The sequence below is a fragment of the Uloborus diversus genome, chromosome 1 (assembly GCF_026930045.1).
Source record: "Uloborus diversus isolate 005 chromosome 1, Udiv.v.3.1, whole genome shotgun sequence".
NCBI classification, from domain to species: Eukaryota; Metazoa; Arthropoda; class Arachnida; order Araneae; family Uloboridae; genus Uloborus; species Uloborus diversus.
In genome coordinates this window covers 46,224,007-46,241,434 of record NC_072731.1, presented here as the reverse complement: position 1 = coordinate 46,241,434, position 17,428 = coordinate 46,224,007, and the positions used below count along the sequence as shown (strand labels likewise).

Below are 17,428 nucleotides of genomic sequence, written 5' to 3'. Positions count from 1 at the left end.
GCAAAAACAAAATAATTTAATAATAAAAAACAAAATATTTCAACATGAGTATCAATTTTTGAAAATTGCTATTTTTATCATTCCTTAATTTTCAGAGATATCTTTTTCTTGACTGGAATAGACTACATTTGCTACTGCATAGTTAAAATATTACCAGATAGGTGGCGCTAAAAGCGGAGTAAATATCCCACCATTTCACTTTGCCCCACATTCCCCCATATACATATTAGAGCATACTTTAGTCTTTAAAAATAGACTACTAGTAACAGCCGAAGCCGACTCTCTGACCACTGGATAAGATCATGGCCTTTTCTAGTGGTCAAAGAAGTCTCATTGCGGATGGGTAGATCCTGGGTTCGAATACTGTCACGGGCATGGATGTACTTTCGCTCTCCCGTCCTTGTTCTTTCCTTGTGTGGATGTGTTGTTATACTCTGAGAGGTAGCCTACCCTATAAAATGTCTTTACGGCATATTTGCACTGTGGAAGTCGAACTTCACACCAAAATTTGGAATAGTTGGAAAAGTGAAGCAGCGCACCCTAAATTTCCATCCTAGAAAGCACAAGACAACGTTATTAACAACATTGATACATTTAAGCTTTTTGAACAATACATATATTTAAGTATTGTCCTCGAACACTGTAAAATCATATAATTAATGAAGATATGTAATGTATCTCCACAAATAAATCAGAAATGTGTTTTGAAAATGTTTAATAGTTAAGTGATGGCAATGTGCATATATCTTCTCAGTCTCGCTCAAGGCTAAAATGTCACGGAACCTGCAAGATTTTATAGTGCTACTAATGTTCTGCAGATGCGTTATTTTTGTAAAAATAGTACTACACAGGTGGCGCTAAAATCAGAGTAAGTATTTCACCATTTTAAATTGCCCCGCTATTTCACTTCGGCCCACATTCCACTATTAACAGTAATAATTCAGGAAAAACTTACTGTAGCTTAGTTTTTAGGTAACTTCTTTTAGAATTCAACAAAAGAGCTCATAATTACAAAATAATAAATGAGTTTGGGAAGGGTAGCACTGGAAATTACAGAGGTTTTTCCCGCTTCTTACAAAATATTATTATTATTATTATTTTTTACCTTTAGGGTTTTTCCAAACTGATATTATTCCTTATCAAATAATTTTTGGAAACGTTCTACATTGATATTTTCACGTCAATTTTGTATGATTATTTTCATTATTAATTTATTGTCCACACTGGATTAAAAATCCCCCTCTTAAGGTGTGTATGACAAATCATAAGGGAGATTGACCAACAGGGATTAAAGTAAATGTATTCTGAAAAAAAAAGTCACACTAATACAAAGGTTCCGGTACTAAATAAATTTAAAGAAAATGGCATATTTTTAATGTTCTTTTTCTATTCCAATTTTAAGAACATTTTCCCGCGCAAAATTATCATAAGATGGACGAGTAAATTACCAAGTTAGAATAACGTGGAACCGTAACATGGGCAAGCCAAATGGCGAGAAATTCACCATACATTTTTTGTATACAGGCGAACAAAAAGACCTTTTAATTTTCTACTACGGGCAAAGCCGTGCGGGTACCACTAGTTCAAAAAAAATCAAATTACTAAACGCAACAAATAGTAATAAGAGTAGTCAATTGTATTTAAATAAACCTACTTGGTTTCAAAGTGGTCACCTTTTGCAGATACGCAGGTGTGCACCGATTACTGACATTTTCAGTCCTTGTCCGCAAATCTTTTACCTTTAGCCTTGCTATTCCCGCTGAAAAAAAAAATGCTTTAGAGTGTCCAATTTTTCGTTTTGTTTTGAAAAGACCCTACCCTTCAAAATGTTAACGCACTGTAATCCACGAGATTGAGATCTTAGCAAGTAAGATATCCCCTCTGCAGATGATTTCTTGCCTGAAAATGTACCTTTCACCACGCTCATGTCTTTTTGGCCTAGTGAGCTGGTGATCAGACGCTTTAAGACGTTTAGTACTACTTGCTGAAGTACTTTTTGGCCAGTGGAAGTACGAAAGAATTATAAATGTCCCGCTGGTACACTTTTTTATTCGTTTTATCGCCCTCATTCACAAAAAAAAAAAAAAAAAAAAAAAAAAAAAAACAGAGTTTTTTATCGCTTTTCCTCCCTAGACTAAGGCCGACTTTAGATTTTGGTAATGTTCATCATTTCCCGATCTGATTGGACTATTTTTAGACCAAATCCCATCGTTTTGGGAGTTATAAGACGGTTGTACGATAAAGAGCATCTCATCAGTGATACGGAATCTCTCTCAGCGCTTACTTCCGGCCGTCTCAAAATGTTTTGAAATCATTGGAGTCGTCCAAGTTTGGTGTCTGCAGTGAAAAGCTAGACTTTTTGGACTCTGTTAAAGTTCTATCTGAGATATATTTTTACCAAAAGCCGCTCCATGAACATCACGTTTTCTAATTTCACGAGCAAACAAAGTATTTTGACAATAATACAAACAATAATAATAACAGTAACAATAATAATATAAGTAGCGTAAACGAGGGTGAAATCATTAATAAATAAATACTGCTATACATTTTTGGAGTCTTATCTAATATTATGAAAGAATTATAGTGCATTGTTTTTCATCAAAATTCAATGAAGAAATTTATAATTAAAATTGCATTACACTTAGAACGGCATAAAGCAGTTTTGAGATTTATACATTCTTATCAAAATAAATATACTCTTACATTTTGAGCAGAAAAATATCCCTCTAATTATTTTATACGAAATTATTCCATTAAGATACACTTGAGTTTCATGCAATTTACACATAAGCGATCTCTGAACAAGGGCTTAACTACATTACTCAATTTTCCTCCCCGGAAATTCTCGTAGAGTTAATTCCTAAGAGATAAGTTTCATCACAAGGGACCCTCATGTGTTCCCTTCTGTTGAGGGTCTCGCAACTTTTCGCATTTTAGTCGAATTATTTACTCCCTCATAATTTGCATAATACTCCGTTTTCGAACAAATTTACAGAAAACATATTCTTCCTTAAACGCCAACTCGTTAAAATGTTTGTGTTCCCTCACTTATCCAAAGCTAATTATGAAACAGGCAAGCGCTACTATGGATGTTCATGAATTATGTGATCGCTGCGCTACAGCTAGCTTGATGCACTTCGTTGTTTACTACAATTTAGGCAATTAACTTAATTACTGGTTCATTATTCCGCTAGTAGTTCAAGGCGCTAGAATACAACTCCAATGCTTGAGCTTCAGCTTTGTAGACTTCATTTTTATTAAATTATGGTGTTTTCTTTTTCGAAACACCTAAATACGATTCGTTTGCTTTAATTGGGTAATATTTCACCACGTATTTTAGATAAAGCTGATTGTTACACCGAGTTGTGTTGAAATATCTGATAAATTACTGACGCGTTTTTCATGACTTTTCTGATTTTGCTTTTGCAAAAGTAAACAGGACATGGTTAATTTGAAATTTATCTTCGCTAAATGAGAATAATTGAAGTGATACACTAATTTGAAAGAAATATTGTTTCCGTTATTGCCCACTTTGTTTTTAAATCAAAAACGAAACATGAAAATGTTTAAAAAAGATAAACATAAGTAACAAAAATCAAGAAAAAGAGTATATTTAAGATCTCAAAACTAGGTTTTAAATTTTTGACTGTAGAAACCCAAACGCGCACACACGCAAGAAGTTTTAATAAATGTAAATTTATTTAATGTATATTTTCGGGAGTGAATCAAATATGAAAAGAAGAAAAGTAACGAATATTTCCTATCGAAAAAATACTGTTTGAAAATAAAGCCGTTACTAGATAATTGGTATAAATCGTCGTTATAAATAAAGTCGTTTAAAATTAAAGTTAATCAAAATTATGATTTTTAGATCTACTTATAGGAAAAGAAGTTAAATTAACTGTTACGTAATGGAATATAATTATTTGCACATACTCTTTAACAATAAAAGTGGCCCTACACTCAGATTTTTTATCAAATTTTTTTTCCTAATGATTATTTTATTTTCAGATGTATATTTTAATATGTCTCTGAAATATTTTTAAATATTATGAATGTTTTCATTTATAATTTTTGATAGTGTTTAAAAATGCGTAAATTTCAATGTTCAGAAGGGTGTCTTTTTAATCACTTTTGGAGAACAGTTCATTAAAAAGCAATACTATGTTAAAAGCAGTGTTTTGACAAATGTAAAAATAATTGATATGTTCAAACATTAAAACCAAAAGAAACTCATTAATTTGTGTTCTGATCTTCTCGAATCCAGGAAAAGTGGAGTTAGGAGCAGGAAAATTCATAACACTCTGGTGAGAACAAACCAATTATGCTGATATGTGTTAGTAAGAACAACAGTGTATTATGTGTCAGGGGAAAGGAAATGTTTATTAAACTGCATAAAATTAAATTTAATTGAAGTCTATTTGAACACGGACATTAAAGAAATAGTTATTTTACTGAAGTAGAGCATCAAAATATTCCGTTGTTTATGGTACAAATTTACCATTTTATTTCATAACAAAACTATAACTGTGTATTTTATTATTTTATTGGTATGAATCACACTACTGGATTCTAAGATAGACAATGTATTTACAGTAAAATATCTGAAGGGACCAAACTTGCTCACATTGTAAATGAAACGTGTGATTACAAATAATGACACGACTTATAAGAAAAATAACAAAAAGCAACACAAGTACTTAGGCAATCACAGTTACTATCCATAAAAAATAAATAAATGTATACAAATTTACAATAAATGGGACTTAATTATTATTATCATTATTATTATTTCGTGCTTTTCAATTCAATTTCAATATTAAAAGTTCAAAATTAATTATTTAAAAATTTTTACGATTAACATATGACTAGTTTTGACATTCTTTGACACTCAAATGTTTGTAAAAGATTCGTAGAGCATAGCTAAGATGTTTAAAAATTCCCCTGAACTTATTTCATTAATATAAGAATCTGACGATTTATAGCACTGAAATATTTAGACAATTTGTGGAAGCAAATGATATACGAATCATTCATACACTTGTCAGAGGGGCAAAAAAGGCATCAATTTCTCTCTGCCAAGTTCCAAGACTGAATTCGTTCCCTGAGGTGCTTACTTTTCTCGTAAAGAAAATAAAAAGCAACTCAAGATCCCTTGACAATGTTTGGAAGTCGCTAAGAACTTTTGAAAATGAGTTCTATCTTTGATCGCACTGACTAAAGAACAAATTACTTATGCTTTAATACAAAGAAATGTAAAACATTTTGATTCTACACCCCAAAATCAATCGCATTATATTAAAAAAAAATATTTTGAAGGATGCATTTTGAGTGAAATTTAAATTATGTTGCAAAAGTGCACAGTATATATATATATATATATATATATATATATATATATATATATATATATATATATATATTCCTCACTTATATTCCTCATTTCCTTTTTTCCTATATTTTATTTTGTTCTAAAAGAGAAATACTTGGAATAGTTTGCTTATGAGGGTATAATGATAGTGCAGCTAAATTAACCATCATTTTAGTTTTTCTTAAACCACACGGTTATTGTACCTTAGGACACGTTCCACGGTTCAGAATATGGCATGATTTTAAGTAATCAAGATATGTTTAGAACATGGAGCAATGTTCCTATCATATATAGTCTTTTAAACACATTTAATATTAGATAACAATTCATAATTCATAATTTATTATTCATAATTTAATTCACTATCATAAAAAAAGCTTTTTTTTCTGGTGCAATTTTTTTTTTCAAGTATATGACTGTTTCCTGTTTAATGAAGACTTTCCCATAGTGCAACAGGATGTGTCCCAAGGTACAATTGGATGTTGTACCTTGATTAACTAATCTAACTACCTTGGTTAATCTAAACGCATTGAAATATTTTAGGCTACATTTTAGTTGTTATTAAAGTCATGACATTGAATTCAGCATGTTGATTCACAATTTAACTTTTTAAAAATATTTTTACTAAGTAGAGGCAGTTTTTGCAATTTAATTTGTTGCTTTCTTAAGCATTGCTTTAGATATAGCATCCGGAGATTTAGACCCCAATTTTTCAATTTGTGAGAATGTCCTGAAGGCAAACGCCATGCGACTGATCCACCCATAGCTCAAAAAATGTGGATTTTAAATGATTAAGTTTTTTTTAGCTGAATTCTGATCAAAATTTTCATTAATATACAATCTCAACTTTGTGTTTACAGAATTTAAACCATACTTGTTTTTGAAGTAACCTTTTAAGCACCAATGTTCCCAAATAGGAACATCAACTTTAAAAAATCGTTAAAAATAAATTTTCTCTTTCGAGGACTTAATTTTTTTTCTATTTATTGACAAAAATAAGCCTGAATTTTTGAAAAAAAAAAAAAAAACTAGTTCCATTTTTCAATTACTTTTTTCCAACAAAAATAAGAAAAAATGTGCTTTTTTTTGCCGATTTTGATGGAGACATTAAAAAAAATTATTGTTTTTTCAAAAAATGCATGACTGTTTTGATATTCTAGATCAACAATAGGGATCCTTTTGGAGACCAAACATGACCGATATTGATTTCGAACAGAAATGTAGATTCTATAAGCGAACAAACTTCCCGATTGGGAACATTGGCGTAATTCAGTATACAGAACTGGACAATTCACGCCGCAGCGTAAGTTCTGTTATGCAATTAGTGAAAGCCTCAGAATTAAAAAACAACGTCTATTGACGCATTTAAAAGCAGGTGGGTGACACTTCAGCCCTTCACTGTTCCTTTTCCCGCCACCTCCCCTCCCCTTCGTCCCCAGTTTTAGGGTGGGAGTGATGTCAAAACTCGCTTTGTACGTTGAAATGAAGATGTTTCCAGCTCTTCTTTAGTACACCGCTTATATTACAATTTGTTAGCACTAAAACCCAATCTCTGGTCACATGAGACTTTCCAAATATCCGGCCCCCAATCAATGATTTTACTTTTTGGCCTATTTTCCCATTAAAAATCAGATAAAGGAAAAAAATCATGAAAAAAGGCTTAATGCATCTTAAAAGTATCGCTAAAACAAAAAAAAAAAAAAAAAAGGTTAAAAATAAATAAAATAATGAAATACATTTTTAAAAATTAAAAATTGGAAAATAGGGCATTGAGAAGCGGAAAATGTGTCTGTCGGTCTGTCTGTCTGTCCCCCCCCCTCTAATAACTTTTGTGTGATTAGTTCGATTCAAGCGATTTCTTTTTTGTTGTTCAAAAGATCTCGGCAAGTACAATTTATTACCATAGTTCATTTTTTACTTCCTTTTACAAAAAAGGAAGTATTGTATTCGCGAAAAAATTTTCACTCAAAAATCGCCCTTAATTTCCATTTTGCTCACCCCCAAATGAATGTTGAGTTTTTTTTTCGATTCGACCACATGCGGAAAAGTGCCTAAGAATGTATAGACACGCGAAATATCCATTTTGACCATCACCGAGGTAATTACAACGACTTTTCTCGTGACGTCTGTATGTATGTGCGTATGTGTGTATGTGCGTATGTGCGTATGTGCGTATGTGCGTATGTGCGTATGTATCTCGCATAACTCAAAAATGGTATGTCCTAGAAAGTTGAAATTTGGTACATAGACTCGTAGTGGGGTCTAGTTGTGCACCTCCCCTTTTGGTTGCTTTCGGATGTTCCTAAGGGGGTCTTTTGCACCTTTTTGGGGGGAAATCATTGTTAATTTCGATGTAAACTCAAGTGGCGTTATAATTTGTCGGACACTTGGCGATATATCGCCAGTCTTTTGGTCGCCAAGTTTTGTCGCTAACTTGGCGACAAATTTGGCGGAGTTTTTTTTTTTTTGGTTTCAATTTGGCCATTGTTGGTGATATTTAGAGAATAAATATTGAATCACATTAAAATAGCGAATAATGGGGAAATGACATTAAATTGGAGTAAAAGGAAGTCATGTGATGCACACATCAGCTCGTTTATTTTTAAATTTTTTAGTTCAATTTTGAACAGTTCCAAAAAAAAAAAAAAAAGTTAGCATTAGTTCCTACTGAAAATATTAATCCCGATCTTAGAGGCGAATTTGCAGCAAACGAACATGTACAAAAAAAGTATTGAAGAAAAACATGTACTGAAAATATCTTTTGGATCGCCAAGTTGACCGCAAAACTTGGCGACCAAAAGCCTGGCGATATATCACCAAGTGTCCGCCAAATTATAACACCACTTGAGTTTACATCGAAATTAACAATGATTTCCCTCCAAAAAGGGGCAAAGACCTCTTTTGGAGCATCCGAATGCAACCAAAAAGGGAGATGCACAACTAGACCCTACTAGGAGTCTAAGTGCCAAATTTCAGCTTTCTAGGGCACTCCGTTCTTGAGTTATGCGACATACATACACACATACGCACATACATACGTACATACAGACGCCACGAGAAAACTCGTCGTCGGGGATCGTCAAAATAGATATTTCGGGTGTCTGTACGTTCCTAGCCATACATCCACCGTGTGGTTGGGTTGAAAAATAACCTCACCATTCATTGGGGGGTGAGCAAAATGAAAATTAATTTCGATTTTTGAGTAAGAATTTTTTCGCGAATACAATGCTTTCTTTTTTTGTAAAAGGAAGTAAAAAGGGAAATGCAACCTTGTCTGAGTTCAAAGACCACAAATGGTTGATTATTTTAGGTAGTTCTGTGCCTACATCATCTTCATAAATACTCTTGTATTGAATTAAAGATTTTACGAACTGTAGATCTTGGTTGGGGGCCAAAGCTGGATCGCAGACAATAAACCGTACTTTTCCGTAAATATTGTTGATAAACACCCAAATATCTTCAAACCTTTTATCTTTAAATGTATTCAGGAAAGCTCATCCCTAAGAAGATACATTTTTAAGGAGTATATGAGGTAGTAAGAAGCAAAGGAATCTAATTGCCAAAATTAAAATTTGCGAGATAATCAAATAACAGGGGAACGTCTCCTCTGCTTAGTAGTGCAGTAAAATTAGGCCAAAAAATGGCAAAACGCAAACATCCAAAAAAAAAAAAAAAAGGTGAAAGCCGTTGCAAATTACTTCTTACCCTTCCAGCATGAAGGGGTAAAAAGTCCCAGCACTTTGCGCGTCGGGTTTTGGGGGGGAAGAGGGGACGAAATAATCCTCTATTTAAGTAAAAATAATTTCTATTACTCAAAAAAAATTCTCAAACCTCGCAGAAACCACTCTATAATAGTAGAACAATAAACTATCACAGAAAAAAATCCTAATTAACAGGGGTGCAGAGGCGGGGGGATGGGGGGGTCATGGAGCAGCTTTGCGTCATTGAAATTTTTAAGGCAGTTTTTTCAAGGGGTATTTCTTTCTTTTTTGAAGGCTTTTATTCTGGATGGGTATTCCATCACACTTAAGGGGTGCGCCATCGCTTTTTTTTGAGGGGGGGGACCCTGAATTTACATTCTAAAATCAATGATTGCAGTGAAGTTCACGAAAAAATTTCCCTGGTTTAAACTTTTCCGAAGTACAAAATGCCACACAATGATATGGTAATGTCAGAATGATAATTCTAAAAGATCTAAGCGAGCTCAGTAACCAAATTATTTGTTATTGGAGTTATTAAACTGTTTAGAGCGCTGGAAAGCAAAATTCCTGTGCAGCATAAAAAAAAGTCCAAATTGACCAAAGTTTCCCTACTTCTTCTTGATTAACTTACTTCAACTTTTCTACAATCTTTTGCCATCACCGTAAAGGGAGACAAACTGAAATTGCCAATAGTAAGACGGGCAAAGGTGCAATTCTGCACCCTCTAAGTCGGTGGTGGTTCTCATTGGCAAACACCGAGCTACCTCTCTTTTACGCAGCTGGTTATGTGAAGTATGCTAAATATGCGGACATATACTTGCAACACTATCTCAAACTTTTGAGTACATTATGCGATAAAAAGAATTGATCACATCAAACATCAGCTATCCAACGATCTAACGCAGTGACAAATTCAGGTGGTCTAGAACCTGTAGTGATTCAACGATAGAAAAGTCTTGATGAGAGCAATGAGCCATACAACAATAGAATGCTAAATATTTACACCTTTTTGTCTCCCACTTTGGAAATCACAATCCGTTTCTAAATAATTATAATGTATATAAATAGATATAGTAAATAGTAAATATTATAATGCATATAATATAGATTTACTGTGTTTATTTTAATAGCTATTAAACTATTTTCGATTGAATTAATAACATTCAGATTGATTTTATTACTTTATAGGTTGCTTGGATACATACGAATAGATACACCCTCCTCACTCTTCAGAACAGAGTCATCACACGAAACGCCAGGTATAAAGTGACTCACAACAGCCATCGGACATGGTGGCTGCACATCGCAGATATCCAGGAAAGAGATAGGGGAGAATATATGTGCCAGATCAACACATCACCAATGAAAAGTCAAACTGGTTATATCGAAGTAGTAGGTATGGCATGACTTTTGACATGTTTGAAATAACTTCCGAAGCATTTCTATTCATAGAATATAAATAAATTGACAACGGGTAAAACGAAAGTATTTTCATTATTTAAATAATATTTGGACAAAGGTGATATACTATTATTAAAATCAAACTACTTTTCTAGTGTTATATTCGGTTCCTTTTGGTTTCTTAAAACAAGTTTGAAGTCAAGACAAGAAGTAAATTGTTTGAGTAAAAAATACTTAGTATTGAACTGCACCTGTGAAAGATACATGAAAAGTAAAATCAAAATTTTACTGACATCAGTAACATCTTAGAGACTATGGTGTTATATCAAACACATAAGGTAGAAAACAAGGATGCTTATGGAAAATAAGTTAATTATTCTTGTTTTCATAAATATAATCAATAATTTAAACTTTAAACATCATGAGAGGGTTACGTTTTCCGCTTGAACTGCTCTCTCAACAGAAATTAAGTTTGTTTAAGTTAGTTCTCATTTATTGAATACCATACAGAAAAGCTTTCGTGCATACTGTATATTACATTAAAGCACCATAATCTGCAACAGCGGAGCATCAAAAAAATGTTTTCCGTTTTTACACTTTATTTTTGACGCAAGAAGTCAACACAAACAAATCAAAGTATATTGTGTATTTTTTTTTTTTTTAGTGTAGAAGACCTAAATGAAAGTAAAGCATGCATACACACACACACACACACACACACAACATCTTTGTAAATATTGATTAACAAACTGCATAGATTCAATTAATATGGAGCATTGATACTTAGTCAAATATCAAAGCCCATATGTCTTGTCACTAAATTAATATGTACTTGAAAAATTAAAAAAATGGCTTTTTTGGCCAATGTAGATATTATATGAAACATACATGAAATATATTTGTTTACAATTTATGTATTCCAAATGAATCGTTAAGTTAGGCTAAAATAAAATTATTGAGTGCCATTTCACTGGTAACTAAAAAGGGTGACTGCAAATCACACTTTAATTTTATACATACAAAAGCGATTTTGAAAGTTAACTCATTTCAAAATTAGCCTAATGAGATAAAATATAATTTTTTCTTGGACAAAGTTTGAACTTATTTTGGTTTATCATAAAAGACTGAAAGGTTTAAATATTAAACTGGTGTTAGAATTACTATAAAAACAAACATCAGTACTAAATTTTTAAATGCGCTAGTACGCCGATAAGTTTTACAAACGCAAATTTTATGTCACCAGAATGAAAGATGTTGAGCACCAGAGACTGTTTTTTATGTGATTTTATTTTAAGTCGTTATTTCGTTCATTAATGAAAATTAAATGAATGAATGAATGAATAAAAAATAAATTCAGAAAAAAATACTAACTACAAAATTTGTTGAAAGAATTTCTGCTTGGAATTCAGTGTTTTAGAATGAAACATTGGAGAATGCTCGCATTTACAACATAAAAAATAAAGTTGTTTTTACTTCAATGGAAAATATAAACAGTTTGTTTTACAGAAAAACACTTTTTTAGTGCAAATACATTTAAAGTAGAAGAAACGAAATTTAAAATTAATGATACAAGAGTGATAAATAACAGTTAAATCCATCTCTCTCGGGAATCAGGAAGCTTTGAATTGGTAACTCTTTAGAAACGGAAAGCTTTATTTGATAAATTATCTTTCCCGAAAACGTTATATCATTTAAAGGACGTATGTTTTGAAGCTGTATATTATATAAGCATTAAGGACTTAGTCCAATTTGTCTGAAAGCTTGAAATAACGTAAGCAAGTTTACCTGAACTCAATTTTTGAATTAGGATTTCAAAATGCTCAAGTATTTTTTATGTTCAGCTTTTGGCTTGTGTACTTTAAATTGAGGTACAATCACATTCAAAAAATAAGAACATATATTTCATCGATATTATGTTATACTAATAGATATCATTAAATAAATCCCGCTATTAGATAAAAATTATGAGAAAAATCCCAAGTCATTATAAAAGAAACAATACCTAAATATAGCGAATGAATTGTATAAAAAAATACAGAAAATTGGTATTCTGGGAATACAATATTCAATTAAGTTGTATTTTTTAAGTTGCGTTTATAAACATCTTTATACTGAAAGTTAATAGCAGAAAAATCACGTTCAAATCCAAAACGTCTATAAAACTACATTTACCTGTTTTGGGGTTTTAAGTTCAAGTTACCTTTTCAATTTAAAAGTGCGTGTTTTGAAGACAAAAGATTCGACAAAGAGTCATGCTTTTAAATTAAGTTTTTATCATCAAATGTACTTTTGCTTAGCAATATCATGTGGCAATATCTTTTTTTACTTTTAAAGACAAAGGAGTTTTATATTTAGGAATCAATATATGATTTAAATACAAAAATGACGCTTGCAGAAAGGGGGCTTCAATCAAGCTCAACTTATTATTCAAAGATAATAAGTGATTTGCACATATTTTTATAATTCTTTGCCAATGTCTTGACAATCTGAACAATAAATGGAAATTTCAAGATGTTCACACTTTCGTTAAAATATGTAGCATATGAAATTTGATTTTTTAAAAAAAATTGTTATGTCTAATTATTCACTCATTATTCATTATCGATAATTTTTAATGTTCCTTCCCAGATATTTTTTTTTTAGAACGCGGGAATTTAATTGAAACAAAACAGTTAGAGCAGTTAGTTGGGTAGTTGTGTTGGGTAGTTGTGTGGGTAGTTGTGTATATGTGTGTGTACGTCTTTGTGTGTATGTGTGGGTGTCTGTATGTATGCGTGTGTGTATGTGTTTGTTTGTGTGTAGGTGTATGTGTTTGTGTGTGTGTAGGTGTTTGTGTGTGTGTGCGTGTGTGTGTAGTTGTGTATGTATGCGCGTGTGTGTAGGACATGGATGCAATCTGGAGACGGCTTTCGCTATAGGAGCAGCATCGTGAGGAGCCCGTCGACGGTGATCGTGCGGAGGGTGGCGATGGCGGTGGGAAAAATCAAAAGACGCCAAAAACAGTCAAATGAGAACAATAAGCAATCGTGTTTTCTCAAAAAGAAAAGAAATGTTCGTTTATTCAAATGCGTTTATTTAACATGGAAATCTTTTAACGAATTAATCGAATCAAAACCAAAAATTGTTTTTCTAACATTACTTCTGCGCGTTAATGTTTAAAAATTCATTAGTGCAAGTAATTATAATTTTAGCATATCCCAATCATGAGTGCATTTACTTTAACACAATGCTTGGAGAATTATTGTCAAATTTAGTCAAGTTCCAGGCACTTTAAAGTTTTTATATTAATACTTATCAGACTCCATATCCGCACCTAATTAATTATAAGTAATAGTACAATAATTCTTTAAGTATTATGATTCAGCAATAGAAAAATAAATACATTTTTAAAAAATTAAAATACACAAAAAACACATATTCGCGTTGTAAGGTGTCTAATATTTTTCTTTAAAACTACGGATGCTTCAAAATATTTGAAAGTGAAATATCTGTTGTATCTGAAGAGAATTATACTTCACTCTTTTAAAAGATTAATGGCATTTTGCGGAAGAGTAAAGCTATTAGTAGGTATAATTTATGACCACTAAAGCTTCTTATTTAAGTAATGAATCGCAAAATGGGATTCCATTTTCATTTTGCAAAGTATGGAAGTAATTACCTCATTCTGAAAAAAAGCAGCATTTTTAACAAAACTTCGATCGTTAATAACCATTACTATATAAGACAAATAATATGTTTAATAACTTTTCATTTCCATAAAATTTTTTGAAGGAACTATTTTGCTCTTAGTTCAAGTGCATTTTATTGTGTTGAATATTGATTCTCATATGCCATATGGTGTTAAAATATGCAAGCATTTGATCGTAAAGATTTCGACAAGTTTTTAAATATTAAAATGTTCCATTGAAGTAGTGTTTTGCAAGTGGAGTTTAACAAAATAACATTTATAACAGTTAACATACTAAGTAAAAAATGGTTTAATAAAAAAACATTTAAAACAACTAACATACTAAGTAAAACATAGTTTTTAAATGTTCCATTTATGAAACTTTGCTCAAACATTTTTTTTTTTTTTAATCCACATGCATTTGTTTGCATGTTATATAATTTTGCATTGTACACCAAACCGAACAGTAATGAAATTTTTTTTAAAGAAACTTAGAGCGACATTGAACTGAAAGCTAATTATAAATTTAAGAGAAACCAAAAATATCATTAACATTATGAACAGTTTGCACACTAAAATCCCTCGTCACCATCTTAATATTAGAAAGGCTGCTGCTATCTTTATAAACGTGGTGTCTGGGTATAGTATATCAGATACACCTTTCCAAATGAGACTGCTTATAGCGCCACCTGGTTGAAAACTGTGGAGTTAACATTCGTATCTCGAAACCGCTACGATATAAGGGAAAAAAGTGAATTACAAAGCTGTAGATCGTTATTGATTCACTACAAAAAGACACCTCATTGACATGGATGTGAAAAATGGAACGATTAAAACGTGCATTTGGTTTTCGTAATTTCACGTAAACGTCCTGGATTCCCGCTCCTTTGATGTCACAAAAACTGGTCGGAAGAAGGAATATTAATCTTTTCGGTAAAACATGACTTCGAAATGTCAAACAACTGTATATTGTTGCAGCTTTGTTAATAATTTTCTATGGTTCTGACCTGACACGACCAATCGGCGGATTTTAGAGATGTAGAAAATTTTCATAGCCATATCATATGATTATGCGGCATGTAAAAGATCTCTTGGGTGTTCGTTTGGCTTTAAATGTCAACTGTAAAATTTAATCTTTATTGCAGTTTCGCGTCGAAGAGAGACCATGAGCTTCCAGCTGTTGAGAAACTGGGCTTCAAAACAGTCTGCGCCATTGACATCCGTGCCTTAATTACGGCAAAAAAAGGCTGGATGTTATATCGGGGGATCGCACTATGTTTGCATAACGCAAAATAGCTTTACCCATCCCCATTAGAACGAAATACTAACAATACTTATCTAAATTAATCTTTAAAAAACGTTTTACCCAAAATTTAAAATACACAAAATTACCAGTAACCCGTTTTAATTTCTTAAAAGACAAACAAGAATTTTTTTTTTTCAAAACTTAACCAGCCCACATTTTTGTATAGCAGTGTTGAAGTTGAAACATTAGCTATTACTTTCTTCTCAACCTCGCGTAACCTTATACAAATACTGAAAAAAAAAGACACGAAAAATATCATTCATGTAAAAAGGAAACATGTTTTTTTTATTTTATTTTATTGTATTATATTTTAGTGCATATTGAAGCAGTGTAACATCTGAGTTTCTCTGAATGAGTTGTAAAACTAATGTTCTTTCTGAAGTAAACAACAGAAAAAATATTAACCTCATATCATACCACATTAAGAATTTTCAATTTTTAGTAATTGAGCAATTAAAAAAAGAAGAAGAAAAAACAAAATAATGTACTTATGGGTGACAGTACAGTTACGGAATAAATGCCGTATTCCCTAGGTATAATATGCCCCAACAAAAACAATAACACGGATACGTGTTCTTTGGAAAATTAATAACAATTAGAAAGAAAGAAATTCTTCGAACAAGTACAAATGACCAAAAGCTTCTTAAGAATTCTACACCTGTCGCAAAAACACTGTTTCCTTTCCTGAACTGGATGGTAAGAAAGTAATTCTAACAGCCAAATGCTTATGATTCCGTTACCATCATAATCATCATCATCATCATCATCAGGGGCAGGAGGCAGAAATAATACGTCAGGAGAGAACCAATGTTTTTTTTTTTTCTTTTTTACTTTTAACTTTTTTACTGCTTAATATTTTCTTCCGCTTTGCCAGTTAGCTTTGGCCGCTCTCCAACTGCGTAAAAAACAAGGAATGGGAAAAGTGGTGGGTGTAGGCTAGAAATTTAAGGGCACCGGGATGGGATGATCCGTAGATGCAGGAGTCGTATCATGCTCCGGGGCTTCCGAAACTCGTTCCCGGACTTCCGGATGCTTTCGGATCAATCATTCTGTTCTGAGAAAGCCTACCTCCAGTTTCCCCGCATCTCTCCCCACTCTATAGAAGCCTGAAGGTGGCATAAGTTTGCTTTTGGTCTAAGTGATTCATGGTAGAGCTATGATGCTAATGCATTTGACAGGTGCAATTTGTTACGTACGCTGGTCCTTTGGGGATTATCCGGTCATAAGAAAGAATTCAATCAATATTGAAGAAATTGTTATCCTTTTTTTTTTTCGGTTGCGCTGACACATTTTTTTTTCCTCAAATTAAATACTATTTGTTAAATAATTATTTTTCACACTATCGTTTCAGTAGAAAGTTATTTTATATTTGTGTAGTCACATTTTTTTAAAACGAGCTATACTAAAGTAACGCAGCCTGTTATCGGAATAGTTCCTGTATATTTCTTTATTTTGTTTTCAAATGTTTTTTATTTTTAATAATATATTATAATGAATCTTATTAAGGCTTCAAAATATCTCGGTGCAAATATTAGATTCCAATATTTTAAAACTACTCATTGATGATAATCGAAAGGGTTACGATATCATCTTTTGGTTTTTACATTTTTCTTATTTGAGATACGATGCAATTTCACAACATCAACTGCTTTCCCTGTAAGAAAATCTTAATGTAATACTTGTTAAGAACAAAGTAAAAAGCCGGTATAAATATATATACTAGTTCTTAACATAAACACTTACTACATTTTGAATAAAAATGCAACAAATTGATGGAATTTAACCGAAAATGTACTGTAGTGTCAGCGCAAAGCAGCTAGAAAGAAAAAAGTACAGATATATTTAAAAAAACGCATGATATAGATACAGCCAAACTTACATAATACAAATTTAGGAAGGATACAAAATAATCGCAGGGATCGATTGGAGCAGGTACGTCAGCAAGGTGAAGAGCAGTCCCTTAACTCACCAGGCTCTTT

At 32.1% G+C, this 17,428-nt stretch overlaps 1 protein-coding gene across 1 annotated transcript in view; it reads left to right on the top strand.

Moving 5' to 3' along the window:
- Positions 1–17,428, top strand: part of LOC129234385 (neurotrimin-like) — a gene marked incomplete at its 5' end in the record, with an annotated part of 85,909 nt that overhangs the window by 26,507 nt on the left and 41,974 nt on the right. The window contains one exon of the mRNA XM_054868379.1: positions 10,264–10,471. Within this exon, the coding sequence (XP_054724354.1) occupies positions 10,264–10,471 (208 nt within the window). The remainder of the gene's footprint in view (positions 1–10,263; positions 10,472–17,428) is intronic.